Source organism: Cavia porcellus, unplaced genomic scaffold (assembly GCF_034190915.1).
Source record: "Cavia porcellus strain 051 isolate PalLab524CR breed Dunkin Hartley unplaced genomic scaffold, mCavPor4.1 scaffold_16, whole genome shotgun sequence".
NCBI classification, from domain to species: domain Eukaryota; kingdom Metazoa; phylum Chordata; class Mammalia; order Rodentia; family Caviidae; genus Cavia; species Cavia porcellus.
This window is the reverse complement of record NW_026947499.1, coordinates 53,742,877-53,770,595: the sequence shown is the minus strand read 5'-3', so window position 1 is coordinate 53,770,595 and position 27,719 is coordinate 53,742,877. Positions and strand designations below refer to the sequence as shown.

General features: G+C 40.0%; 1 protein-coding gene across 5 annotated transcripts in view; it reads right to left on the bottom strand.

Moving 5' to 3' along the window:
* Positions 1 to 350: 350 nt before the first annotated feature.
* The window catches only part of Hs3st4 (heparan sulfate-glucosamine 3-sulfotransferase 4), a 374,969-nt gene continuing 347,600 nt past the window's right edge, over positions 351 to 27,719 (bottom strand). For all 5 annotated transcript variants that reach the window (XM_013141589.3, XM_063226695.1, XM_063226696.1 and 2 more), the window contains one exon: positions 351 to 2,354. In XM_013141589.3, coding sequence (XP_012997043.2) covers positions 1,718 to 2,354 — 637 coding nt within the window. In that variant the 3' untranslated portion in view covers positions 351 to 1,717. The remainder of the gene's footprint in view (positions 2,355 to 27,719) is intronic.

The window sequence follows — 27,719 nt, the reverse complement described above, 5'->3', positions numbered from 1 at the left end:
CATGTGTGTGTGTGTGTGTGTGTGTGTGTATTTTGATCTGTATCTTCTTTTACTTTCACATTGAGAGTGTATCTGTTGCTTTCAACTCAATTTCTTATCCAGAAAAAAAAAATTACTAATAAGGTTTTTCTGAATCTGGTTTATCAAAGGAACTGATTAAGATAGGGTAGACTGCACTCTCTTCAGGAGTTACTTTCTTTGTGCTATGGTAAGAATCATCCTGCTTTGAAGATACAGTTCTCTAAATCTCTCAAACCTGGTGTTTTCTGGTCATCCGAAGCAAGGACACTCCCAGCATTCTGGGGGGCGAGGGAAATGATCAACACAAACACACCATCAAAACCCATTAATCAGGTTGCATTAAGCTTTATAACAACACAGTTTTCATTTAGTGGGAGAAATGACAGTTTAATAACAGCTGAACAGATTTAACTTATACAAATTTCCAATTTTACTAGAACAATTCCTGGTTTTGAAGATCTGTGGACAAGTGCTTTATGTCAAATGCTGTATTTTAATTGAATCAAACTAATGGGAAGGGACACATTATTTGGCAGCCCTTGATAGGGGTATCTGAAGACAGCCCTTGACCTCTCCCACCCCCCTTAAAATGAATCTGACAAATGGAATCATCCCTCTTGCCATTGTCCGATTAGATGCCATCTCTGAGTAGAGAAAATGAACCATGAGGTGACCCTGAACTGCTGTGGTAAGACAAACAGAAGGTGATTGCTTCTTTCCCACTGCTTCACTAGGGGTGATTCACAACAACAGACACACCAACTCATGGGTCTTTGCCTCTTTGGTGACTCTAGGGGACAGAGTCTATCCCAAAAGCATGCCTCGGGACTGTGGTGCTTGGGGGAGAGGGTCTTTGGGAAAGGAGGCCTCTCACAAGGAGGACTCAATTTTTTCTTTCTCCCTTGTATGTGGCCATTTATCTCCACTGATCTCAGGGTTTTGGACTCAGTTGTAATCATCTCACTCTGAGAGCAACCCTGTACCTGATTCTAACAGATGCAGAGCTTCTTCTTAATTCCAGGTACTCATGAAGAGAGAACCCTTAGTGGGCTCGCAGAAAGACAGCTTCCAGGGGGTGTCAGCTATTGTCTGGTGAGAAACATAAGTGCATGCCTCTGCTTCACAGAGTGGGGAGGGAGGAAGTCAGGGCGGAAGTCAGGGCGCATGGGACGAAGCCTTTGATGAAAGGCTAGAAATGCCTTAGAGGGAGGATCTTACTCCCTAGGAGTTCTGGAGCACTCAGCCAATAAAAGCATTCTGGAATGAAGACAAAGCAGAAGTTTAGATCTCAGGTGCCAGGTCTAGACAGAGGTCTAGAACCTAAGTTCCTCAACTAACACAGGAACCCCTAGGAAGTAGACCTTTCTTTTTTGCCACTCAAATGAATATTTCTGTGCTCACTGTCTATGACACTGACAAATATCTATGCTGCATTCAGATTCTACTGACAAGTAGAATTAATGGTGTGTGCTATGGCCATCTGGTCAACCAGAGACATCAAGCCTGGTTCCTTCCTGGGGATATTGTGGGATCTACTCCTTCTCCCGGGCCAACAGCTTTGGAGACAATCCTGACTGCACAAAAGAGGAGATCTACGCGGCATTCCCCCAAGGTCAAAATTGCAGAACCTGGGGAATACAGGTCTCAGGTAAAGAGCCTCCTTCTATCCAGTAGCCTTCCCTTCATAGCTCTAGTCTCATTTGTCACCCTCTTCCTGTTCCCACTGAAAATCCTGGCCAGTCATTTGGTAAAACATCACGTTGAAGGGTTTGTAGAATTTCCGAAGTCTGTGAATGACATCAGGGTCAATGCGGGGATGAGTCCGACCTTTGCTCTTGCCTAGGCACCGCGGGGCACTGCTGTCTTCCGGCTTTCTGAGGCAAGGAAATCCCTTGGTTTTGTTGAAATAGAAATGCTTCTCAGTTACGACGCGCTTGAGGCCTAGAAAATCCTGTACTTTGGCCATTTCTCCAGCAGGGTCTACAATGAGTCGCTCACCGCTGACAAATAGAATCTGTGAGAGGGGAAAGTACTGGAGCCAGTTCTCCAGGTGCAGAGCATAGATCCCAATCCGGATGGCACTCCATGAGGCATCGATCAGCCCCAGAGTTCGGTTTTTGAAGGCCAGCACCTCAAAGGTAGGGATCTCAGGTTTCTTTGACAGTGTTTGTGTATAGTCAGAAATCGCCCTGGTTATAGGGTTCCTCACCACCACGATCAATTTGATGTCCTTGGCCATGGAATGAATGCGCTTGGGAGCCTCATTTGTCACGAAGTAACTTGGGGTCTTCTCCATGGTTATCTGCCCATCAAGAGTCTTAGGCATCACATTTCTGAAAGAGGGAGTAAAAGGAAAGGATAGTTATTCCTATCCAGCAATATTTAAAAATCTTTGCACAAAATGTGTTATATATTAGTATTGACTCACTCTAAGGCACTCTAAGACTCACTCTAGTGAGAAGTCACAGAATAAAATTTAAAAACACTTAGGATTTCATTTATCTGTGTCCCAACTATAGTCATAACTAATAATTATCAGAAAAGGTGGCATAAAGCGATGCATTCTTTCATGGGAACCTTATGCCTCTCAGTTTAAATTATTTTTCTAGCTCTTACAGTCATGTTTAACCTGGATATGCCCTTAATTTTGCCACACATTAGTTTCATAATCTCTGAAATGCAGATAATGATAGCACTGACTTCACATTGTAGTGTAAGGATTAAGGGAAATAATGTTTGAAAAGCACTTAGTACAGAACCTGACATGTGCAAGCACTTAATAAACGAAGGATTTTATTATTGTCCTAGTGGCTTTCAGAAAATGTTGGAACTCCACAAGATGTCAGAGGATTATCTAGTCTAAGACTGGCAAACCACTACCTACCTCCTGTTTTTGTATGACTCACATCTAAGGACTTGGCTGTTTAAGAGAATGTTTTCTGATCCCTGATTTAATCCAAAGATAATAATGTGCAAATGAGGAGACAGAGCATGGACACAGGCATCAGACATGTCACACAATCTGCATATTGAGTCGCATCACCAAGCAAACCATATTATCCTCAGCTGTATAATCTTAAAATTTAGCTCAACTGTAGCTGAGAACAAAATGACATGTAGAGCCAAAGCATCTAACATAAGGCTGGTTCATTATATGAGACTTGTGCCTACCTTTGGCTGCAAATTTGCCCAGTGAGCCACAGATGAGGTCCTGCCATAGTTTGAATCTAAAACATCCCCCAAGTCTCATGTGTCAAAGGGTTGGTCCCCAGCCTTTGTCATTATTGGGAGGTGGTAGGACCTTTAAGATATAGAGTCTTGTGGCAGGAATTGAGGTCATAGGAGCCTTCGAAGGGGATAAGGGGACTCCAGTCCCTTCATTTCTATTTTCTTGATTCCATGTTATAGCCTTGAGATGAATAATTTTCCTCTACCATGTGCTTCCACCATTGTAGGCCCAAAAGTAATGGAACTAATCAACCATGAACTGAGATCTCTGAAATGATGAGCCAGTAGAAACTTTCCTTCTTATTAAATTGATTATCTCAGCTATTCATTAAAGTAGCAGAAAACTGATTCACACAGATTCCATACCAGAGCCCATATCTCTTGGTTTCTTTGACAACAGTGCTTCTCCCCGCCTACCCTTCTATCTATATTCACCTTTAAATGGCTTATCTTACTTGGGATATTAAAGGTTTTTGATTATTGCCCCCTAATACCAAAGTAGTAGGACTATCAGTGATAAAATGAGGCTAAGAGTCCCATTATGCAGTCAGTTTGCTATACCCATATGTAGTCCTAGTTAACTCATTTGTTCAATACCTGTCGTATAGTGGACCATCTGCCACCAGGTGTTCCATTAAGTCTATTCACTTCTGAGCCTAGCACCAAAGTAGTACATTCAGGATTACACAAGCCCTCTTTGTTATGATGACATGCTTTTAAATGTCTCAGCTAATAAAACTTAATACAGACGAAGATCCCTTAGCTTCTCCTACCATAATTAAATTTATTTACTATCGCATGTGTGGAGAAAGAATGACTTTTCTTTTATCTCTAATTCACATGCTCTGTCAATAATTAATTGCTGCTGGGTTTTGAGCTTTCATGGCAGGCACTTTTATTAAGCAAGAGGAATTTGTCTGGGAAAGAAATTCACATAGAGCTAGACCTTGTTAGTGTGTAATGGTTGGGTAGCGTGGAGTTTTCCGATTAAAGCCGCAAAGCCGCAGCCCTGGCCATAAATAATCAAGCTTGTCTTGGAATGAGATAGTCTCTGAAGTGTTTTGATAGTCTTTATGCCTGTGTGTTGTTTTGGTGCTCACCAGACTTAACAGTTTTAGTTAGAGGGGTGGGCTGAAGAAACACAGGGTTTGGGAATCAGATGTGTAGGATTTCAGAGTTCTGATTATAGCCAGGTATGATAGTCAGGAACATCTGTAATCTGAGGGCTGCAGGAGGCAGACATGAAGGATTTCAAGTTTGCGCCCATTCTGTGCAATATGGTGTATTAGCAAGATCCCATCACAAAAACAAAATAGGGCTGGGAACATAGTTGAGTGCAAAGGCCCTGGGGGGGAAAAAAAATTCTGATTACACATGGAAACTCAGTGAATTTACTTATTCTTTTTTGAACCTTAATTCCTCCTCTAAGAACGAGTTCAGAAGAGTCCATCCCACATGGGATTGTAATGAAGATTAAATGTGATAATGCATGTAAATCACTTTGAATAGCAACCAATTAATGCCAGAATTGTTTTTAACGTAAGCCAGCTGTCCAAGATCATTCTCACAGCAATTCTCAGAGAAAGGCAAGTATTTTTTTCTTTTTTACTTTTAACCAAATAGAAAAGTCAACCTAAAGGACTGGTATAGAAAAATAAATTCTGATTCAAGTCTATAGTATCAACAGTATTTTCTGGTGTAGAGGCTGGTGATTAACCAGGAAACTGCCACAGTATGTCCAACTACTACTTCTATTGAAGAGATTATTCCCTTATTTTATTGTGGAAAGTTATATATTTTAAGCATCTTAAATGTTCACACAAAAAAGATCACCTGATGAAAGTTAATTTTCCATGACCTTTCCCTGATGTTGGTCCCTTGGATGCATTTTTATGTGTTTATTTTATAATTTCATTTTTGGTAATATAATGGGGATTGATGTTAGTGTTTTTTCACTAAACTTCATCCTCGACTCCTTTTTATGTCTTCATTTTGGGACAGGTTCTCATTAAGTCCCTAAATTACTGAGGCTCTGTTTAAACTTATCGTTCTCCTGTCTCAGCCTCCCAGGGTGTTAAAATTGTAACCGTGCACCACTGTGCTGGGCATGTTGTCTTTTTCTTCAGCACAGGAGCAGCTGTGTGGCTTTTCTTCCCATCCATTCTTTGCTATTTTCTTTTTAGACCTCAGTGTTTGAGTACCACTGAGTGCCCCTGCTTTGGCTAATTGACAATTTATCAACAGCTCATTAAATCTTAAATCTTTTATCTGCAGCATCTGGGATGAAATAGTACCCAACCTATGAGCCAGAACTCACAAAAGGATGTGTCCCTAGCTTGGTACTTCATGCAAGAGGAAAGGAGGAGTTGCTAAAGAGAGGAGGTGGAGAGAAGAGCCTAACTAGCTGTGATCATCATGTTTCAAATGAATGTAAAATCATGTAATTTCAGAGAGTTCCCTCAGTCGGAGCACTAAAGGTTAAGACTAAACCAAAATTTAACTGTTGTGGTATGAATTACTCACGTTACTCTGTCAGTAAGCATATTGCCAGTAGCTTCTCAAAATCTGTAAATTATCAGAATCTTGTTCCTAAAACTGTTTCGCTCATCCATCCATTCATTCATTCTCTCTAATAAATGGCCACTTATCAGCAATTTAATAGCTAACAAAACAGACATGGGCCCTTCCTCACTTGACAGACCACTTCACTACCACTTTTGATAAATGCAGAACTTTTTATAGTACCACATATCTAACTGTTTTAACCTGCAGAGGAAGTATCATTATTGTTCTGGTCTTCCAAAGGAAACAGACTCAGAACCTAAAGAGATTTTCCGAGGTGTCATTGAATGAATGTGATTTTTGCTTCTGTTTAGTGGCTAAGCAAAAGTAATTCAATAACAACATTAGTGCCTACGCCAGTTCCTGGCAAATAGCAGATCAGTAAGTATCTGCTGAATGAGTGGATGAATGAATGATGAGGCATTAGTTCCCTCTCCTAGGTGTAGGCCATCCTACAGCTAAGTTTTTGTTGCCACAATCATCCTCTTTTCCTCCTTTGTCTCCTCACCATGGCCTCCTTTTAAGCAACTGTTTCTACCCCTTACAGAACTCCTTCTTCCTGTAGAACTGACGGAGATGTCTCTTGTACTAGCTGTGACCAACCCCTGTATCTGGGCTTCACTTCCTCCCCTTCTACCTCCTTGGAATGTTTCACCTCTATTTCTCTTCCCTCTGTAGGATTTAATTATGTTGCTCTCAACAGAATCTGGCATTTCAGGCTGCCCGTGTTCTCACACTGTGGTATGCTTGAGGAACAGGAAAAAGGCCAAGGATGTTGGAAGGTAGTGATCAAAGGTAAGGTAACTAGACAATAAGGTTGGAGAAAATGAGCAGAAAACAGACCACTGAGAGTCTTACGGCCCACAGGAGGAGCTGGCACTTTTTTATGCATGTGATGAGAAGTCAAGGAAGAATAACGGCAGGATAGTGTGATGTGATCCAGATTTAATATTTGTTTTATGGGTGACCTGCAGAGGCCACAGAGTAGCAGGATAGATGTGGTGATTGGATGTGGGTGAAGAGGACAACAAGGACAGAAATACTTACAACAGGAATATACTTTGTTAGAAGGCCAACAGTCCCTACTGGTGAGTGGGATGAGTGCAGGGGAAAGAGCCATAATGGATGATTCTGAGACTCAGCCTGAGCTAAAGGGCACCTCGTAGGGATGTTTACTGATGGGCAGAAAACTGAGACCAGTGTTTGAGGTGGATAACTGTATTGGGTGCACAGAGGTCACCTGGAAGGGAACAAGAGAATAATATCTGCCCCTCTTAACTTCACTGGCAGAGGATCAGATCTACCCTTGGCTTACTTGGAAAGTTCTCATTTAGGTGCAAGATGTAAAAAAAAAAATTGTTTTTCTAATACATGTACAAACATTTAATTCACTCTTCAGTGTGTGTGTGCGCACGTGTCTGTGTGTGTTCACAAGGCTAGAGGCTGAATTTAAGGTGTTCTGAGCCTCACTCCTGCTAGGACAATGTTCTATCACTGAACCACACCCCAAACCTCATTACCTCATTTTACCCCCAGATTCTTGAGAACTGCCTGCATTATGGAATTTACAGCAGACCCAGAGTGTGAACAAGATGGAGCTCACTGGTAGCTGGCCTCACACACATAAGGCCCTAAGTTCATTTCCTAGTGCTGAAATAAAAATAATAATGAAGTAAAATAGCATGAAAAGAATAATGTCTAATGTATGATTTGTTCCCCTGCCCTGTAAGCTAATACGAATTCATATGCCCACAGGTAATGTTTTATTCCCCTTTGTATTCTCAGTGCCTAACATGGCATCTGGTGCATAGTAGCTGCCATAACAATTTGTGGTTACTGGAGAATTAAATGAATGACATACAAAGGAATACACAGCCCCTGGAAATGAGAAGACTCGGGGCAGATTGGAGGACAGGGCTCTCTAAGGTTTTCCATGCATGGGGGCTGAGTGTTTTGGAAAGACCATGCACTTCAGTGTGGGCCATATGGTGAGAAAACACTGCATCTGGGCTTGGAACAGCTCCTTAACAGTATCTTGGGTGCTCAGAGCAGCCGTGACATCAGCGTCAACACACAGTCCTGAAGCGAGAATCATTCTGCAAGATCACACAGCTGCTCTCGCAGCCCCAAATGTTTATGAGACACTATCCAACTCTCACCCACCTCCGCCCGGCTCCACCACTATGGGCACTTGGCTGAGCACAGCCCCAACCCAGGGCAATTCAGAGCATTTGAGGGCTTCCTAGGAAACCATAATAGCTGCTACCACACAGCTCAGGATGAACACGATCACCCATGTCGTTTCCAGGTGGAGAGGCCAGACTGACGTTGCAACCAAGTTCAGAGATTGTACTCTCAAGTCCAGCTCTTAAGAGCCCAGACTCTCAAGCTTGGTTTACCTAGTTTGTGTTTACTTACTAGGTGTGTGATTCTGTGCCAAGAACTTAATCCTACTTATGGATGGTCACCCACTTATGGTGACTCTACTTAGAATGTCAATTTTATGATGATGTGGAAATGACATACATGAAGCAAAAACCATGCTTTGAGTTTTGAATGTGGATCTTTTCCTGGGCTAGTAATAAGTAATACACAATTCTCTGTCTCTGTCTGTCTGTCTGTCTGTCTCTCGCTCTCTCTCTCTCTCTACACACACACACACACACACACACACACACACACACACACACACAGATACAATAGTGCTTAGATTGGTCTCAGACTTCTGGGTTCAAGTGACCACCTATCACAATCTCCTAAATAGCTGGGCCTAAAGGTCCTCACCACCACCTGGCTACGATTGTGTCTTGATACTTGGCAGCAACCACTAGTCAACCAAGCAATCCTAAAAGTACGTATAATCAATACTCCATAATGCACTGACCTGCTGAATTATAATCCTCAGTATGTTCAGCATATTAAATGCATTTTTAAACTGTGATATTTCCAAATTACAATGGATTTGTTGGGAATATGACTCATAGAGTCAAGAAGCACCTGTAACTTGCAAGCACCATGTGAATAATAATCCCTTTCACAGTGAATTTGTGAGTACTACTACCTAGAGAGTGTATCATATATGATAACTGTTAAGGTTTGACACAACTCTTTTTTTTTTTTTTTTGTCTTTTTCGTTTTTATCGGTACCAGGGATCGAACTCACGACTGCCTGCTTGCAAGGCAGGCGCTTATGCCGCTGAGCTAAATCTCCAGCCCGAACACAACTCTTTTTAAGAAAGTAGCATTGTTTCCTGTTTTCCAGATCTAGAAACTGAAGCTCAGTAAGTTGATTAGTTTGTCCAAATCCAGAAGAGACAGAGCCAGTATTCAATCCTGGTTCTACTTTCTACCAAAGCCCGGGCTTTTGCTTGTTGCCTGAAATACTTAAATGAAACACAGACTCTCAACAAAGTCACAAGACTGGTCCAAGGTCACTCTGCTTATAGGTGGCAATGTCACACATTAAAATGAAACTTATTATGTGAACTGTAAAGGTGGCTGTCACCCACTGACCACTGGGAGTTGCAGAACGTAGCATCCCTGGAGATTTTTTCCAGAATAAGCTACATTGTTCAATTTGTAACATCTCTCTCAGGAGCCTCCTCAAGGGAAGCAAATGGACATGATCATGAATGCTGAGGGAGCAAGGAATCAATGATGTAAGATATAAAGTGCCCATTCTTTCTGGAAGGGTCAGCACCAGAGCTCAGGCTTGCCTGAATTAGAGGTATATGGGCACCTTAAATATTCCCAGATGCATTATCCAGTGGAATAAGTGGTGCATACATTAGCAATATTTTCTGAGCCTTTCTGATGAACTGTAACTCAAGAGAATGGTAGTGAGAGCAAGGGCAGGAGGCGGGGCCAGTTCTTCTCACTGAGGAAAAAAATCTCACTTAGAAATGCAGCTGAGCATCTGCTACTTGCCATGCACTGAACAAACAATTTCACATGCTATACTGGCTAAAACTTATGTGTGCTGTGTCTCACTAAGCCCTTTATAGAAATATGGAAACAGAGACCCAGATAAAAGGAATCCTGCTCAAATAGTTGAGACCTTGCTTTGTCTGTTTACCTCAGGAAGTTCATTGTACTTTAACCCAAATGAATGACTCCTCACTTTCTAAAGCCAGAAAAGTCAAGCCATTTGAAAGCCGTATTTCTGTATAGATATCTGAGAAAAGTCAGCAGAGAATGGAGGAGTGACAAGTTATATAATTCTGACTTTATAACTAACTTGCTGAATGAACGTAGGCTAGAGCTCTTGCCTCCCTGGGTTTCAAATTCCTGTACAGTGAAAGGGCTAGGTTAATAGTCATTCCTTCATTAATCCCATTGAATATTTATTGATGCTTATTACGCACCAGATGTTGGGTATATGTTAATGCTAAGTTATGTACCGTTTCTGCCCTTCAGTCGACAATTAGTACTTGGAAAGGAAATCATGAATAGAACATTTCATAAAGTAGCCTGTGGTTCAGATGGGGCATCTCTGTCCTGTACAGAGGTCCCTTTTCAAATAGAATTTATCTGCTTCATTTTACCTGCACTTCCATATACCTAAAAGTGGGAGAAGGGGACAGAAAGGTGTGGGACAGAGGAGGAGAAAGACGGAATAAGATGAGAAGCAAAGAATGAAGAAGTCTAGAGGACGGAGGAAGGAGTCAGGTGTGGTGATGCATGCTTTTAATATCACCACTCTGGGAGCCTAAGGCAGAAGGATTATGAGTTCTAGTATTTCCTGGGCTATTTAGTGACTCTTTAAATACAAATTTAAAAAAGGACATGGAAGTAATTCAATGCAAAGGCCCTGGTTTCAATCCCCAGTATTGTATGAAGAAGAAGAGATAGGAAGTAGAAACAAAGACACAAGGAAATAAAACTGAGAAAGAACGTGAGAGGTAGAAACTGTGAGAAATAAGGAAGGTGGTATGAGAGTGAAGAAGAAACAGGGGTAGAAAAGGAGTAAATACAAAGAGAGGAGTAAGGAACGTGTTCCAGATTGAAATGACACATGATCATGCTGTGGAAGAATACACCAAACTCAGGTATCTTAGGAACTTTTGTTGATTTTAAGTTTATGTTAAGTAGATTCAAATATATTTCAACTAGCTTTATGATAATCTTCATCATAGACTTTGCACTGAGATGTTAAGGGGTTAAACCAAATAGAACAGGATAAGAAAGTACGTACTTACCATTTTGCATGGTATTAATGAATAAATTGAGGTACAGAGAAGTTAAGTACCTTGGCTGAGGTCACACAGAAGCAGAGTTGAGATTTGAAACCCAGCACAATCATGCCTTCCCACATTATTTGATAGGACGAAGGAAATGAAGGTTTGAAGTTCAGCCTAAAGAAGAGGTAAGGACAGCCCTGTCATGGAGAAATGAGGGTCTGACAAACATTTTTGATGGATAGAGAATCTTGCTAATAGCAGATATATAAAGCCTTGAGATATGGCAATTTGAATATGGTTGAGATCAGGAGAACAGTAATTAAGACTTGGTTTGGTTATTCCCAATGACAGAAGAGCAGTATTATTTGCTAAGATTGAGGGTTTTAGGAGTAGAGCTAAAGGACTCAAAAAAGACAGAATGTGGCTGGATGATATGTGAAGAATTTATGGGTATTGTTGACTGAGTAAGGATTATTCTGGTCTTGATTTTGCTTCCAGAGACTCTCTAGAAGAGACATCAAGGGAATTCATCACCACTCCTGTGCTACCTCCATCCCCACCACACATCACCAGCACCTGGGAAAAATATCCAGTTCTTTGTTTCTTAGGCCTCTCTAATTTTTATCTCCATGGGTAAACAGCTTCATCCACTTATGGACTGAAGAAAGGATGTTGGAATGAGGTTAACAAAGCCCTTAAGAAGACTTCATGTTACAACAATCTTCATGTTTCAACAATTTCAACCCAGGACATCATGATCAGCACTATCTATAATTTGGGGAAGAAGGCTCTCTATTATGGGGGCTTTCCTGCATATTGCACATTGAGTAGCATCCCTGGTCTCTACTCTCCAGGTGCCAGTAGTGCCCTGTAGTCACAACAATCATAAGTACCTATGGATAGTCTAAAAGTTTCCTCAGGAGTCCAAATTACCTCCAGTTAGGAACCACTGGTTTCACAAAACTGCCTGGATTTTAGTGTGGGTTTCACCTTTAATTAAAGATGAGACTTTGGACAAACATCCTAACCTCTCTGTGCCTAGTTAGATTTCCTTATCTATAAGGTGAAACCATAAGAAGTTATTTTAAAAACTGAATAATTCCAAATGTGGGCTGTTTATTTAGTCTGTTTTGAAATTCTGTAATTCCTTACAGAATCATATGAGGCTGATCTGGAAGCACAATTTGAGGGGCTGCAACTCATAATGCCCCTCTTGCTGTCAGAATTCTGATGTGTGGCAAGGTAAACCTCTCTCTCTGTCTCTCTCTCTGTCTCTCTCTCTGTCTTTCTCTGTCTCTCTCTGTCTCTCTCTCTGTCTCTCTCTCTGTCTCTCTCTCTGTCTCTCTCTCTCTCTCTCTCTCTCTCTCTCTCTCTCTCTCTCTCTCTCTCAAGCCATCACTAAGTCAAACATGGACAATCCACCCTGATGACTCTATGTAATCTTAATATCTTCCAAAGGATCCACCTCTAAACACCATAGTCTAATTAACTTCTATCTTTGTAATATCACACAATGTGGATTAAATTTCAACACATGAACTCTTGGGACACACATACAAATCATACCCAAAGCTCAGCACCTGCCTTTATCACCTGGCACACAATAGATACATAATAGACGTAAGTGTTTGCTTACCATTACAAGTGGTATTACATCACTAGGTAATTAATTCATAGTAGTCTAGAGACTCTGTTTCAATTCTTAGAAGGATGATTATCAGGAATTGATGAACACATTGTCCTAGGTATGAGACAAATCACTGGGTGGATGGGTAATAATTCAAGTCTTTGAAGATATTGGACTAAATGTGGCTGAGATGAGGAGGGGCCACCAATAGAGCCAGCTTCATACAATCAAGTAAAGACTGGAATCATCCCATATTCTGTGGGCAGCTCTACAGAGATATTAGTGGTGGTTTGGTTCTGAATAACAACTGACAAAGCATTTAGATTCAAACTAATAATAGTAGTTTCAAGCCATAGTTTGAATTATAATTTCAGAACCTGTCTTGAAAACCTGTAGACCAAAAAGTAATTTATCTGATCTGCTTATTGAATTACCACAGACCACGAGTATCCAGCTGAGTTTGAAAACTATAATGTGAACTGACAGTCATCTACTCAGTGCTCAGGAGTCAGTGGATATTTGTTGCTTGTGCCAGGCACATGAAGCAGAATGATGAGGAGAGCAAAGAAACTGAGGATGCCCGTGGGTGCCATGCACCATACTCATGGCACAACTGGAGGAGGATAATTGGAAGTCATGCTGGAGACCAAGTATAATGTGAAGAGGATGTGAGTTCTCTTTGTGTTTTTCCTGATGATTCTACTAAAGCTAAAATGATTCAGATGAAGTGCTGAAGATGATCATCATAAATGAATAAGGTGCGTGTAGGGTACCAACAGAACCAGCCACCAGAATGGCGAAGAAAAAGAAAGTTGAGAACATATCTTGCTTTGAAAAAAAAAAATCATACACACTAATCTCTTCTAAGCCCAACTAATTGTTCTGAACCATTTTTAGGTGAGCTTGTCTCAACGTATCAGTGAGGCACCCTAAGACATGATAAAAGTTAAGCAATAAAGGAAAAAGGAAAAATACTGTTTTCAGGCCTTTTCCACCTATCTCTATAGCAGGTGGACACGCAGCTTTTCGAAGGTGGGTCTTGCTCTTTTAGAGAAGGATAATGAAGACTTTGTAGTTTCTTATCAACTCTCAAGGTGGTTTCACCCTCACAACAGTCAGGAGCTGTTAACACATAATATTAAGACTCCCACAGCCCTTGATCAAGCCCCAAGGAGAAAATCCCCTCGTGGCTTCAGGGCGCATGATAGCTTCTCTTGAACTCAGAAGAAGGCTTAGTTGTCATGAGTCTGTCTGACCAGCCCTGGATGGTACAGAAATGCAACAGTATACCACAGAAGGCCAAAGCTGTCATGCTTGTGCTCTTAATAGATTTCCATATTGATCTATTTGCCTGTGAAGGACTTGGGACTAACTTCACTTGTTCATTTTTAATTTCATGCATCAGGACTATACACAACTGGGGATCGTAGCACAGATCAAGTACCAGTGAACATTCCCTCTGGCTACTCTTCCAGGTGATATGTAGCACGTAGTGGCTGGAAAGAGAACAGTGTGTTGAGTGAGTGGTGACAGAAGCCTTGGCCAAACTCTGACCATTCCTGGTGGCTTCTGATATGTGCCCTTATTTATACAGTAACAGTAACACACAACAATCCACCTATATAGTGGACATAAACACAATTTGATCTTAGAATAGCAAAAGGTTTCAGCTTGGCATGTATACCACCAAATTGCTAGAAACCTTTTTTTTTTTTTTTTTTTTTTTTCTCACCATCCTCAGGAGCATAAGCATTTGGGAAGCCTCACTGGGTACAGAGCATAAAAGGATGTGTGCTGCACACAGAACACACTGTAGGCATTGCTTGTTTTCCCATCATCCCTGCCCTTTCCCAATGTGATCACTAGTCTTTAATGTCAACGATTACCCTATGACAGAAGCTGACTTCACGGTCGCATTTGATTTGAAGGAACATATGGACAGAAAACAACTCTAAATTCAACAATCTTTTAAAATGCATTTATGTTTGAGTCATCATTGAATCTATATATTTTTTTATTTTCTCTTCCTCTGTGTTTATATGGGAGTGTATACTATATATATATATATACTCCATGTTGGGTATCTAGAGGGAGACAGATCCTTTGTAACAATTCTCAAGCCCACAGATTGGAAAGCAAAAATGTAAAATCTAACGTATTGCCTGCCTACAACCTCAGCTTCCATCAGTCCTCACGGTAATAATTCCCCTTCCACAAGTTTGTGATTAAACTATCTTTCCTCAGAAGTTTCAAGACAAGATGCTCCTTCATTTTTGAGTGCACAAAGTTAAGAAACATTTGCCTGCCCCTGACTAAAGACTTCACCTGGAGTGTACTTCTATAATCAAAGAGAGCCCCTCTCCAGAACCTCACACAGTAATTTCTATTAGCTATCTTATTGTATTTTCTGTCTTTGGATTCAGTGTGTCAAAGGTAGGTGCAAAAATTAAATGATGGTTACAGAACTGTCATAGTGTAATAGACAGTGACAGGAGAGGGCTCCTCCTGTGATCTGGGTTTCTTCCACCTCACACTTTACTCCCAGTTGTGTATCAACCAGACAGTGCCTCAGGAATACTTCAAGCTCTCCTTCCTTCTCACTTGCATCTTGCTGGCAATCTAGGCCCTCTGTCACCCTTGTGCATATCTGTGATGGATGGCCTCAAACTGCTTGAGTTATCACAGCTCTCAGCATTGGAGTGATGTAAATACTGTTCTTTGTAAAAGCAACCACTACTTCAGTAAGTTTTTATTCAAGTCTTGGAATATTTTATTTCCTTGGGCTATTCTTTGCTTTGTTTCATCTGCCTTTCTTTTTTTTTTTTTTTTCTTTTTTTTTTTTATTTAAGAGGAAAAAGAGAAAAACACAAAACAAGACAAAGCAGTGTAAGGTTACACATAATACAGAACTACAAAAAAAAAAATAAACATAATAGTAAGAAATCACCTGTTAATAGATTACATAATATCATCTTGGAAATAGTTGCTCAAATCACAGTATCAAAGAATACAAAGTAGACATTCAAACGGAGAGACTGCAAACAGCTGTGTTCAATGATCCAAAAACATTAATATAGTCAGCTATTTAACATCCCTAAACACACTTGTTGTTATATCCGTTAGAGCTCTTTTTTTTTTTCCCTCCCTCTCTTTTTTATAACAAAATTTACACATTTTGGATTTTATTACTCCTCAGTTCTCATTACTCTCTTGGGGGGGAGATAATAAAGTCAAATATGGCAAAACAAAGCTGTAAGTCCAAACCAAGGATAGACATAGCACATGATGTAGAACAGAGTACAAGGTCATCAACAATGGTTATCAACATTGTCTCTTGTTTCCTTAAAAGGAATTGTCCATCTCATTAGATATTATAAAGCCGGACAAAACAGTGGAGAACAAGACCAATAAAACTTAGGCATTGTGAACATTGCAGGACTTCCAAAGGAGACAATAGTCAAACCAGAATGGGCATCTTTGTGAATCTTATTGCCTTCAAATTAGTTGCCTATACCTTCAAACTTGCTACTGTCGCACAGAATGGAACAGAGTCTAATCAGTCAAAACAAGATCTTGGGAGTATTACAGGACTTCAAAACAAGTTAATAGGAGATCAAAAAGAGTTACTACTATATATCCTAATTTTTTAAGTTTTTCCCTTAATTAAAATAAACATAAGAAATAGCTAAATAATTTTTTTTAAAGAATAGTAGTTACCATAGTGTCTGTCTTTTTCCTTAAAATATTTGGATAAAACTTCATATACTATAGCTTCAAATATTTCCATATCAAAAAGCCCAGAGTAAAGCCTTTCTAATTAATAAGTGAAAATTTTATAAGGCTTCAAGGCCACATAATGGGGAATCATGATTATCACATATTTTTATATATTTGAATCATTACTTACATTAGGGAAACTATTCGGTATTCATACATGCGAGATTGATTTATTTCACTTATGAGTATGGTCTCAAGCTGCGCCCATTTATTGATAAATATCTCAATGCAATCCTTCTTTATAGCTGAATAATACTCCATTGTATAGAAATACCACAACTTTTTTATCCATTCCTCAGTTGATGGACACTTGGGTTGTTTCCAAGATCTGGCGATTACAAATTGTGCTGCTATAAACATAGGTGCACATATATCCCTGTGGTATGATGCTTTCAGTTCTTCTGGGAATATGCCTAGAAGTGGAATAGCTGGAATAAATGGGATTTCCAATCCCAACTTTTTGAGAAACCTCCAGACAGATCTCCACAAAGGCTGTACCAGTCTACACTCCCACCAACAGTGCAGGAGAGTTCCTTTTTCCCCACAGCCTCTCCAGCATTTGTTGTTGTTGGTTTTCTTGATCCTGGCCATTCTTTCAGGAGTGAGATGGTATCTCAGTGTGGTTTTAATTTGCATTTCTCTAATGGCCAATGATGATGAGCATTTTTTCATGTATTTATTTGCCATTTGCATTTCTTCATCTGAGAATTGCGTATTCATCTCAGATGCCCATTTTTGGATTGGATCTTTGAATTTTGAAGGTCTGAGTTTTTTTAATTCTTTATATGTTTTAGACAAGAGGCCCTTGTCTGAGAGAGAGTTCACTAAAATCTTTTCCCAGTTTGTGGGTTTTCTTTTCACTATGCTGGAGATTTCTTTTGACATGCAAAAACTTTTTAATAAGAAGAGGTCCCAGTTATTGATTCTGGGAAGTATTTCCCGTGCAGTTTGAGTCCTATTCATGAATTCTCTACCTACTCCTATGCCTCCAAGGTTTCTACCCAATTTGTCTTCCAATAGATTTAGCGTTTCTGTTTTAATATTCAGATCTTTGACCCATTTAGATTTTAATTTAGTACATGGTGATAGACATGGGTCTAGCTTTAGTTTTCGGCAAATGGAGAGCCAGTTTTTCCAGCACCATTTATTAAAGAGACTGTCGTTCTTCCAGTGAACCTGCTTGGCTCCTTTATCGAAGATAAGGTGGTTGAGTGTGTTTGTAGTTGTGGTTGTATCTTCTAATCTATTCCATTGATCTTCAGCTCTGTTTTGATTCCAATACCATGTTGATTTTACTACTGTTGCTTTGTAGTATAATTTCAAGTCAGGGATTGTGATGCCTCCTGCTTTGTCTTTGCTGCTTAGAATTGCTTTTGCGATTCTAGGTCTCTTCTGGTTCCAGATGAAATTTAGGAGTGATTTCTCTAGATCTATAAGGTATGTTGATGGTATTTCTATTGGGATTGCATTGAATCTGTATAAGAGTTTTGGGAGAATGGCCATCTTCACAATGTTTGTTCTTCCTATCCATGAGCAAGGGATGTCTTTCCATTTTCTGAGATCATCTTCAATTTCCTTTTTCAGTGTAATATAGTTTTCACTGTATAAGTCTTTCACTTCTTTTGTAAGAGTAATTCCTAAATATTTCATTTTTTTGCTTGCTAATGTGAATAGACCAGTTTCCCTTATTTCCCTCTCTGTGGTTTTGTTGTTTGTGTATAGGAATGCTATTGATTTCTGAGTATTGATTTTGTATCCAGCCACATTACTGAATTTATTTATTGTATCTAAGAGTCTTTCAATGGAGCTTAGGGGGTCTTCTATGTAGAGTATCATGTCATCTGCAAACAATGACAACTTAACTTCTTCTTTTCCTATCTTTACCCCTTTTATTTCTCTTTCTTGCCTAATTGCTCTGGCTAGTACTTCCAGTACTATATTAAATAGGAGTGGTGATAAAGGACATCCTTGTCTTGTGCCTGATTTTAAAGTAAAGGCTTTCAATTTTTGGCCATTTAGTATGATGCTGGCTGTTGGTTTGTCATAAATGGCCTTTATTATATTGAGGTAAAGACCATCTATTCCAATTTTCTGTAGAGTTTTTATCATGAATAAATGTTGGACCTTATCGAAGGCTTTTTCTGCATCTATAGAAATGATCATGTGATTCTTATTTTTGGCTTTATTGATATGGTGAATTACATTTATTGATTTGCGTATGTTGAACCATCCTTGCATTCCTGGGATGAATCCCACTTGGTCATGGTGTATAATCTTCTTGATGATTTGCTGGATCCTATTTGCCAATATTTTATTGAGGATTTTTGCATCTGTGTTCATTAGGGAGATCGGTCTATAGTTCTCTTTTTTAGTTGGGTCTTTCTCAGGTTTTGGTACTAGAGTGATATTTGCTTCCAGGAATGACTTAGGCAGGATTGCTTCCCTTTCAATTTCATTGAATAGTTTGAGGAGTGTCGGCATTAGGTCTTCTTTGTATTTCTTGTAGAATTCTGCAGTGAATCCATCTGGGCCTGGGCTCTTCTTGGTGGGTAAGGACTTAATTACATTTTCAATTTCAGTAACCGAGATTGGGTTATTCAACAGTTTTACATCCTCTTGATCTAGCTTTGGCACTTCATATGCTTCTAAGAAACTGTCTATTTCTTCTGTGTTATCAAACTTTTGAGAGTAGAGGTTTTCAAAATAGGTGTTGATGATCTTCTGTATTTCTATTGGGTCTGTAGTGACTTCTCCTTTTTCATTTCTTATTGCATGAATTTGAGCTTTTTCTTCCCTTTTTTTAATAAGGTTGGCTAGGGTCATCTGCCTTTCAAAAAGGTACCATAGCCATTTTTGTATTCATCATTATTATTATTATGTTAATTTTCATATTTATGGATTAAGTATGGGCATGCAATACATGTACATAATGTGCAATGATTGAACCAGGGTAGCTAACATTTCCATCTATGGAGGCTCTGACAGTTGCCTGCCCAGAACATCCCTTAGTAGGATCTGGGCATGTAGCTTAGTGGTAGAGAACTTGACTAGTATGTGCAAGGTCTTGGGTCAGTCTCTAGTAATAAAAAGAAAAATGAAGATGAGAAGAAAACAAAGGAGGAGGAACAGGAGAAGAGAAGAAGGAAAAGTAGGACTATAAAGAGGAGCAGCAGGAGGAGAAAGAAGAAGAGCAGGAGGACTGTAAGAGGAGGAGAAATAAAGGATAGAGGAGAAGAAGAAGGAAGAGGAGGGGAGGAGGAGAGGAGGAGGAGAAGAAAAAGAAGGGGATGAGAATGAAGAGATGGGGAAAGGGTGGAGGACTGAAAAAGACAGCAACAACAGCAACATCTCTTGTTCCATTTGTAGCCGTGAGCACCATTATCTACCTCTGCGGGTAAATACCTCTCAACCTGTTGCAGGTGACTGGCACCCTGGTTCAGCCATTTCCTCTTTGTGTAGCTTTGAGACACCTGCTTAACTACTTAAAACCTCAAATTCTTTATCAAATACATTGAGAAACTCAACCAAAACCATTCTCAAAGCATGTTTTGTGAGATCAGCAATGTACTTAGCAGGGCAACCAAAATAAATGAGAACTATTCAGTACAGGCACTAAGTCTTGTTTTTGTCACATACAAATCCAGTCTATTGTGTGTTCCTAGAGAATCCCATTTTAGGATCAGTGCTCAGAATGAAGGACTTTAGTCTTTACCTCATGCATATCCTTAAAATGAACTTGACATTTGTAAATAATATATATGCATTTCTTCCATGTGGTCTTGGAAATATGGTTATTGACAAAGATCATGTTCAGGGAAAGCACCTGATGTTTTAAATTGGTCAAAGTACTTCTGGGGTCAATCTTGCCTGGCTATTGAAATTAACAAAATAAGTGAGGCAGGATGCCATCCATATGCATGGCAGTGCAAATGTGCCTGGAAGAATATGCATCAGCAGTACAGTTGGTTGTAACTGAGACATAGCATTGCATGAAATTATACTCTTTGCTGGATAGAAGCCCCCTCCCCACCATCATTTGGCTAGGACAGCAGGACTATATCTTTTGCAAAAGACTCATGCATCAGCCTTCTGCACTGCTCTCAAGCTATTTTTTTTCAGAAACCTGAATCCCAAATCAAGAGTTCTAGCTTCAACAATGTAAAATACAAGCATAAATTAATTAGTGCATCTTACTGTGGCTGTATTTAGACCTAACTTTCACAGCTTGGGGTGCATGAAATACTAAACAGATTTTCAAACCAATCAATCTGATCATATAACAGATGGAGAAATGACAGGAAAGGAGATCAGTGCACACCTAGAGAGATGCACAGACATGCAATCAGGCTATCCTACAAAGAGGGATAGAGTATCAGATATTGATGCATACAAAGCCTACAAAGTCAGTCTCTGTCTCTCCGTCTGTCAGTCTGTCTGTCTGTCTGTCTCTCTCTCATACATACATACACACCCTCCTCTGTTCTTCCTACAATTAGTACCTTCTATTATTCTTATTCTCAGTCCAAACATTACCTCCTCAGAAAGAAGTCACCTATTCCAAGCACCTTTTATGGAATCACTCTCCTTCCCATCAGCATTTTTGTTTACTTAACAGGGCATGTTTTTCTCTGCAATGATCTTGTTCATATGACTAATTTATTGGGTATCATTCTATCTTTAAAAATCTAAGCTCCAAAGCAGTGTAGAAATTTGACTCTTTCATATACTGATGTGTGTCCAGCACTTTAAGTAGTTCCTGGCACCAAGTAATTCTTAGTAAATGTTTGTTGAATGATGGAAGAAATAAGGGAAATAGGAAAGAGGGGAAAAATAAAGAAGGAAACAATCATTAGAAAGAAAAGAGAAGCAAAAAGGAAAATTTGCCATATTGGGGCACAGAATTATATCTATCAGATGTCCAGACACCTTCACCCCAAGTAACATGCTAGGTTCCACCCACACCTTGACTTGTTGACTCAGGAAAAGGCAACATCATCCACTCCTCTGCTTGGTCCAAAACTCAAGAAGTTATTCCTCCTCTCACTCACCCTGTAACACATCCAGGAAGTCACAGCCAGTAAGTCTGTCTGTTGCTTCTACTATAAAAACACATTCTATATTTAGCACCTTCTTTCTATCACCCTATCACTCCTCTGCCACCTCTATAGGCCACAGCACTGTCATCATCTGTCTCTAAATACTCTAAATTCCTTTCTTTATGGAGATACGGCATTTGCTCTTCCCTTACTATGGAATAGTCTTTCCCCAGATCTTTACACCATTGACATTCTCTTCAACATTCAGGCTTCTCATAAATATTTGGACCTGCCTGCCCAGTATGTAAGCCATCAGCCACACATAATTATTTAAATTTAAATTAAGCAAATTCAAAGATTCAACTGCTCAGCTGTTTCAGCCATATTTCAAGTGTTTAATAGCTCCCAACAGATAATAGTACTGGATTGGAGGCAGATAGAAGGATGCTTCCATCTCTACAGAAAGTTCTATTGGATGACACTAATGGGTGTCTGAACTTTTGTACCATCTGTACACCAACTAAAAGTCATATGTAAGACAGGGAAGCCTTGATTATTCTACCAAAAACAATGGCGGCCCTACGTCACCCTTTGTCCTTTTGTATTGCTTTATCTTCATCATTAAAGTTTGTGACATTGATCAGGATCTGGAATTATTTATCTAATTTACTAATTGGTTCATATGATTACTGATACTTCCCCACAGGAATTAAGCTCCATGCTGGAAGAACTGTGCCTTGTTAACTGCTACATCTCTATTACCTAGAGTAATATATGGACAATAATAGGCACTTAATAAATAAATAAAGTTGAATAAATGGATCACCTCACAAATATGCACAGTCACATTTTCAACACACATATGCATCACATGCACCTGCACACATTTTCAGTTTATACACTCTACAGGGCAGAATCGGGAGAAGGGAGCCAAGCAGGGCCTGAAATGATGGTATGTCAGTCCTTTCTCTTTACTACCAAGTGTAAAAGGAAACCATCCTTCTGACCATGTTGATGGATTCTCTTGGCACTAGGACAAGGGCACCACACAAAGCATAGGTTCAGGCACCTTAACCATGAAATGCATATGTGACACTGAATTGTTTCCAGCTTCTAGGAAAGCAAAGTAGAGGAGGAGCCATGGCTGGAAATTGGTCAGAAGGTCAGCTCTGTAGTTTATGCTAGAGGTGAAGCTACAGGTCAAAAATAAGCTCAAGGGCTGGGAACAAAGATAGAAGTTAAGTACAAAACCCAGCATCCTCCTTCCTGAATGTAAGTTACCTCCCTGGAAACTCTATCCTTCAAAGAAGAAATGGATTGAGCTTGCTGCTTTTTTGTGATTTTGCTGCCTATGTCTCCAAGATTCCTGAAGCTGTAATTCTGCAGCAAATAGATTGATGCTCCAAAGTCACCACACCAGAATCTCAACTTTGGCAGTCCTTTAGATTCTTTCACCCTCCTACCTGAGGATTCCGACTCAATTGATCTGTGATGGTACCTGGTGACTGGTCTTTTCTAAAAGTTTACCAGGGAACCATCAAGTGCAGCCAGGATTTAGAAACACATCATTAAGTCAAATTTCTTACAAGATAAGATAATATTATTTCATGAATAGACTGACAGAGGGTGGACACAGAATAATAAATAAACAAGTTAAACAATGACTAAGTTTTAAGAAAGGACATTTGGATAATTTTGAATTTTTTTGGCATATCATCTTTGTACATATACATATATTTGTGGGATCAAGAACTCAGTATTTTTCTTTAAGTTTATTTCTGTATTGTTTGGTTAAATGCATCTATTTAAAATAGGAATTGTTGGGCTGGGGATTTAGCTCAGCGGCATAAGCACCTGCCTTGCAAGCAGGCAGTCCCTGGTACCGATAAAAAAGGAAAAAGACAAAATAAAATAAAATAAAATAGGAATTGTTCATTACCAGCTTGAATGGAAAAACAATTAGAATTTTTAAGAAAGACTGACCCTAGGATGCTTCCAGTTTTCATCATTACTTCCTAGTATGCATCATGTCCTGGTATGATCTTCCCATGCTAAGTGTGGAAAAGATCAACGGCTTACTTGAAGCCGTTGAATTTGTTAATGGAAACAAAACAATGAGATTTTACTTCCATGAGACATTACAGAAGATTTTAACGTCCAACTTGTTAACAGACTCCCTCTGAACTTGGCCACTACATGGAAAGGTTCTTTTGTCAAGGAACTAAGGATATCTCTGGCCAAGTGCCAGCAAGAAGCTGAACTCCTTGGTGCACAATATATAAAGAACTAAGTCCTGCTAGTAACCATATACTCTTGAAAGTGAATCTTTAGTTGAACTTCAGACTTCAGTCTGAGTCCTGAGTGACTGAGTCCTGGAGAGACGGTAAAACAGAGAACCAGAGAAACCAAGATCATATATTCATGTTGTGTTTGATCTTTCATTTTGTGGTGATTTGTTATATAGCTAAAAATCTTCATTACTTTTCTCCTTGCTGAGACAAAATGCATACCCATAAGGTATGCATTAAGGTACCCATAAGGAAGAATGCAGGAAAAATTGACTTAGGCTCACAGTTTTTAGAGGCTTCAGTCCATAGTAGGCTGGCTTCATGGCAGGACAGTATGGTAAAGAGCATTGCAGAAAAGAAATAGTCCATGGCAGGGTAGGAGGAGGCAACAATCAATACGCAGCAAGGATAAGCCTGCCTTTCCTTTTTATCTCATCTGGGTTATAAACCTATTGACTGGTGCCACCCACACCCACTCGGGGGCCTGCCTTTAGTAAATCCATTCAGCCACCTACATCCTTAATCCAAGTACCACAACACCCTAGAACCAGACACCTCAGAAAAGTTCCATGTTATGGATTAAAAACTGTTGCTCAACTTAACGCCAGCAGAATTAAATCAGCATGGTGCTTAGCATGGATGGCCCTCCCAAAAAGTTGCCAGCATAAATAGAGACGTGGAGAAGGAGAAGGGAGGTGTTTTGGGTTTCTCTAAACATTGCTGTTTGATCTGTTGGTTCTCCTGAAGGAGCTTGTCATGAATAACTTCTCCAGTGTGAGTTCGACGATTGTTATCAGAGGAGCTTAGGTCCTTGCTGGTAAGGGTGGCTGTGGTTCACTTCAGGGGAGCTATAGTCCTTACATCAAGCATCACTTCTTGGCTCCAGAGGGGAAGACGTGTGCCATTTAGTCTCCAAGACAAACTCATCACACTGGCTTCCTGGCATGTATTCAACTGTGCTTATTGTTGGAGGAGCTCAGGTCCTCCATGTCACTGAGATGGTTGTGATGTTTTTCAGGACAGCCCTGGTCCTTCTTTTGAGTGTGACTTCTCGACTCCAGTGCAGAATCCTCAACCAATCAGCACAGTTCCTTCACCATTCTGGCATAGACTTTCTAGCTTCCACCGCTGACCTTTGGGCCTTCACAGCATGGATCCTTCTTGTGGACTCTAGATCTCCATTTAGACTCGAGGAAGGCATTGTTATGGACTCTAGGTTTTCATCTGGGCTCATGCAGGACATTGCTGTGGGATTCAGCTGAATGTTCTATGTCCTTGGCTGAATATTCTATGTCCTTAGTGTTTGCTGATAGATTTCTTGTTCTGTTCTGTTTCTGATCCCGCTTTCTTGTATAAACTCCGGGTGGCCATCATAAAATAACATTATAAATTCTGTGTCCTGTTCTAATTGTTCTTCTCACAACTCCTGACTACAATACTCCACCTATGAGTACATGAGATTTGTAAGGGACATCTACATACAAACCATAACACTGAAGATATCTCAAACAATTGTTATGAATAAACAGTAATCATTAAAAAAAGAACAGCAATATTGTTGCTTGTGCTGAATCTGAGTCTTATGATAATGAAAAACAGCAATGCTAGGTATTAAAGACCTACTAATACCAAACTGAAATTTTCTTCTTTGGCTTATTTTTTTTTCAAAAACATGGAACAGGTATTCTCTCCTTATCTCTGCCCAATTGCATGGTTGTTGTCCTTAATTTCTACGGCCAGTCACACCTAGCCACTGGACTGTGGCACTGTTTGTGAGCTGTATCTCATTCAGGCTGGAAATATGTCAACAACCCAATACCCCTAGCAGGATGACCCTGGAGGTAATGGATGGCCTGCACCTGAGTACATGTCACACCTACATGGAGTCCTACTGTCTCATCTACTTCTCCCATATCAAATATATCTACTTCACTGACACTTTCCTGACTGTACCCATGCACAATATTTGAGCTCTCTGCTCTATAGCAACACCATCCCTTCACTGTGTCAGGCTTCCTATGAGGGGAATCGTCAGGATGATCCAGGAACAGGGGACGGGGTCTGTGCTTCTGGCATGAGGGGAAGGGGTACATAAAGAGTCAGCCTGTTTTGCGGGTGTGACTATATTGCCTCAGTACTGTCTTTCACATATGTCCACGATAATTACACACACTACCAAAGCTGCACTTTCAGAGAATGTTTTCAGAGAGAGAGTAATTATTTTCTTGCTGTTCTGTTTCTGATCCTGCCCCCAAAATGCTCCTGCCTTGATGCTCTCACAGTGATTCAGGCAAGATAAGATTTTGCTTTGGCTAAGAGATTACAGGTAAGAAGAGTACTTCCCCAGCTGACCTCTCCTCTTTTGTCTGGACTCACTTTGCCCTGTCAAAGAACTCTCTGCCCTATTTCAGAGCGCAGCTCACTTTTGATATGCCTCCTGTGTACACGGCCCCTACATCTCCGCCCTTTGTCAATCACTCTGTTCTCAATAAGCCTCAAACCATTGCTCCCTGTATTAGGATAGAATCACCACTCTGATTCTGAGTGAATATAATGTTCCCTTTCTAACTCCAAATGGCTGGTACCTAGAATAACAAATACGATTGCCTCCTCTCAAGAAAGCTTCTTTCCTCCCACCAAAAGCAATCAGCAAGAAAGCTCTGTCCTTTCATCACTAGACTCAGAGCAAAACACTCCCCTACAGAGCCTATGTTTGAGTCAAAAAGTCTTTTTTTGGAAATCTTTCCCCCTGTCTGTGTATTGCCCAAAGGTGGCTCTTCCTGTCTCATTTTGACATTTTTCTCAAACACCCATATATACGTACACAGAAATGATGCAGAGTATGTAGTACTGTCTTGGGTGAGTGTATGCATATGTGTGGGAGTGTACTGACACAAATAGTCTCATACTCTATTTGGTGTTCTAGAAATTGAGTTTTTCTTCAATAGTACTTCTTGAGATATTTCCCTGTCAGAGCACAACTCTGTTTAAAATGAATGTTGCTTTACAATGGTAGATATAAACCATTGTGTATTTAACCATCTCTCTGTAAAGAATCATTAGGGAATTAATCAATTTCCATTAAGGCTAAAGTAAGTAGGAACACACATGCCTTTTTATGCATTTAGTTTGTGTATTTCCCTAATGTAGTCAGAGCTAATTTAAATTACTAGCTTATGGGAGTCTGTGTAGTAAAGGTTTTAACAGATACAACCAAGTCATCCTCCATGGTGATCTGCCAAACTATGCTCCACCTCAAGATGTTAAAAAACCCTTGACACTTTTGAAACTATTTATTTCTACCAATCTGGTGGCTGATAACCATCCTGGAGGACACAGCTCCAGTGTCCCACTGTACCCAAGCCGACAGGACTTCCTGCTCTGGCCCTTTCCTGCCTGTGGTTAATTATTTCCACCATTGACCCATCACACCAGATGGCGTATATTCCTTTCCTTGTCTTCTTTGTGAGACTGTGAGCTCTCTTGGCAAAGAGCCAAAATAGGATCCCAGGAAAAGCTGGCATGGTTAGACCATATTAACCCTCTGTTTTTTTTGCAGATGCTATAACATGTCTGTGCCAAGAATTCTTGTGCATCTAGCAGCACTAGGAACAGGTAGACCTTCATCCAAGCTTTGGACACTGGAAAATCTTGCTGTGAAAATAATTACTGTAGCAATTAATGTAGTTTGGCACAGCTATGAAGAAGTAGGAGAGAGGCAAAATCATAATAAAAAGGTCTGTCAAAAAGAATAAATATATGCCTGGGGGTTCAGCTCGTCACAGAGGAGCCTGTGTTCTGGTCATAGTCGTGACATTTGCACCCAGCACTCTGCATCAGTCTAATAGGAATTTCTTGAAATTTTATTGGTGTATTAGACTTCATCATAGCTCATAATTTGCATGTGATGCTCCACATTCTTACTGTTCCCCTTTCCTCCTGCCCACTGATTGTGCTAACTCTAGTTTATAGCATGCTCTATCCAAAGCCCTCCTCTTCT